The sequence below is a fragment of the Gossypium hirsutum genome, chromosome D05 (genome assembly GCF_007990345.1).
Source record: "Gossypium hirsutum isolate 1008001.06 chromosome D05, Gossypium_hirsutum_v2.1, whole genome shotgun sequence".
Taxonomy (NCBI): Eukaryota; Viridiplantae; Streptophyta; class Magnoliopsida; order Malvales; family Malvaceae; genus Gossypium; species Gossypium hirsutum.
This window is the reverse complement of record NC_053441.1, coordinates 29,529,849-29,531,649: the sequence shown is the minus strand read 5'-3', so window position 1 is coordinate 29,531,649 and position 1,801 is coordinate 29,529,849. Positions and strand designations below refer to the sequence as shown.

At 29.3% G+C, this 1,801-nt stretch overlaps 1 protein-coding gene across 1 annotated transcript; it reads left to right on the top strand.

The window, feature by feature from the left end:
- Window positions 1–777: 777 nt before the first annotated feature.
- LOC121217932 (uncharacterized) lies at window positions 778–1,576 on the top strand. The gene is made up of 2 exons (XM_041094622.1): window positions 778–1,115; window positions 1,208–1,576. The coding sequence occupies exons 1-2, from the start codon at window positions 837–839 to the stop codon at window positions 1,367–1,369; spliced, it is 441 nt and encodes a 146-aa protein (XP_040950556.1). The 5' UTR covers window positions 778–836; the 3' UTR covers window positions 1,370–1,576.
- The last annotated feature ends 225 nt before the right edge of the window (window positions 1,577–1,801 follow it).

The window sequence follows — 1,801 nt, the reverse complement described above, 5'->3', positions numbered from 1 at the left end:
TATAAGTTTGATTGTTGAAATAATTAAGATTGTTCTGTTAAATTTAGATTTATTATAATATCATATTTTGTTACGTAAATATTTCTTTTATTTCAAGATATATTTTTTTATAAAATGTATTAGTAAAATATTATAGTTTTTATTAAATTAAAATTTTTAAAAAAAAATTTAAATATGATCAAAATCTCAAATATTATTACATAAAATATTTCATATATTATTATAAGTGTATAACAGTTATCTTTCTATACCATCTAAAATTTTAATAAACAAAGAACACTATTATAGAATACGTCATCTACCCATTATAGAATTAAAGATAATTATTCAAACAGTTTTCTTTAAACTATATTTCCTAATTTTATAGGCTTAAAGATTCTTATGAGGTAGGTGGAGTTTTATAAATACAACTAACTGGTACTAGTTGGCAAATGAATTTTATTCGACTGATACTTATAAATGTATATTTTTAAATATATATAATTACGATTAAAGGATTTTTGGAAATTAAAATTCATATGATGGGCAATTTTAAGTTAGGGGCGACTTATTATTATATTATTATATTTTTAAGTAATACGTTGGTTAAATTTATTATTTATCTATTTATGTGATGTGAGTTATGGTTTCAGTCCGTAATAATTTTATTTTTGTATTACAAATTTATTATACAAAAATTATATAAATAAAAAAGTTCATAAATTTATCAAAAAAAATCATGGACATTTAACTTTGTTGTTATGGATAATGCATGGGGTAAACTAGTATATAAGTGGGTGCATACTGCAATATTCGAAGCATAACGCAACCAAACCAAAAACACATACAAGTCTACCATGGCTAGTTTTCAAATGTTGAAGAGAGTCCAAAAAAGCACAACGGGGAAGCTTTGGAACTCTTCCAGCCAAACTCTAACCCTGACTGACAAGAAAGTTTGGCAAGGCTCTCATTATACGGAATTCCCTGAAACCATTCAAGATGGAGATAATGGTGAGTTTACACATGATGCTGATGAGGGTGAATTTTCTGGTTCAATTGTTGGTCTTGTGTACAGGCGACGTGATGGAACTAGGTGGGTTATTGCCTGGAGCAACCCACTACTTGGAGAGAGCAAGGTATATATATATATTGCATTCAGTTCATTCTTACTATGCAGTACTTAATTAAAATGTGTTTGTATCATCGATTAATCTATGATTTGCTGCAGGTGTTTACTGATATCCAGCAACAACCTATTCACTGGGGGCAAATCAAAACCAATCTTGATAAAAGAGGAAAACAAAAATTTAAAGTTTCAAAGTTTGGGTACATTGCATCGGTTGAAATTGATCCCTTCACAGTGAAGGCATCATTTGAGTTAGAACCATAACTGTGGTGGTAATTAAGGCTATCAAAACTAAGTAATACTGTATTGTCTGCTTGTACTACTACTATAGCTATACTAAATTTGATAGCCAGTAGATATAAAAGAAAGTGTGTCTTCAAATTAAGGCCTTCAATATCATATCAGTGCCATGCATGGCAGACTATTTGTAAAATATTATTATGGAAAAATAAAACAGAAAGGCCTTGAGTAGCTTATCTTTTCACTCAATTTATAGTTTGTGGTTTCTCCACCAACCGCATCCACCCATCATAACTATTTGTTTAATTGAAGATAAAAATTGAGCAAGATTCCAAATCGAAAGGCCTATTACACATGTATGGTTTTGGGGTCGTGTTTTTCATTATCAATGCACTTCATGTGTAAACCAGTAAGATTGGGTCTATCAACTCTAGGTAAGGTTGTTGGCGTATATAG

What these genes read in the sequence shown, in the direction of transcription:
- LOC121217932 (XM_041094622.1), top strand. Translation starts at nt 837, where the DNA reads ATGGCTAGTTTTCAAATGTTGAAGAGAGTCCAAAAAAGCACAACGGGG. An exon ending in CACTACTTGGAGAGAGCAAG is followed by an intron (nt 1,116 to 1,207) that starts GTATATATATAT and finishes GATTTGCTGCAG; the next exon opens with GTGTTTACTGATATCCAGCA.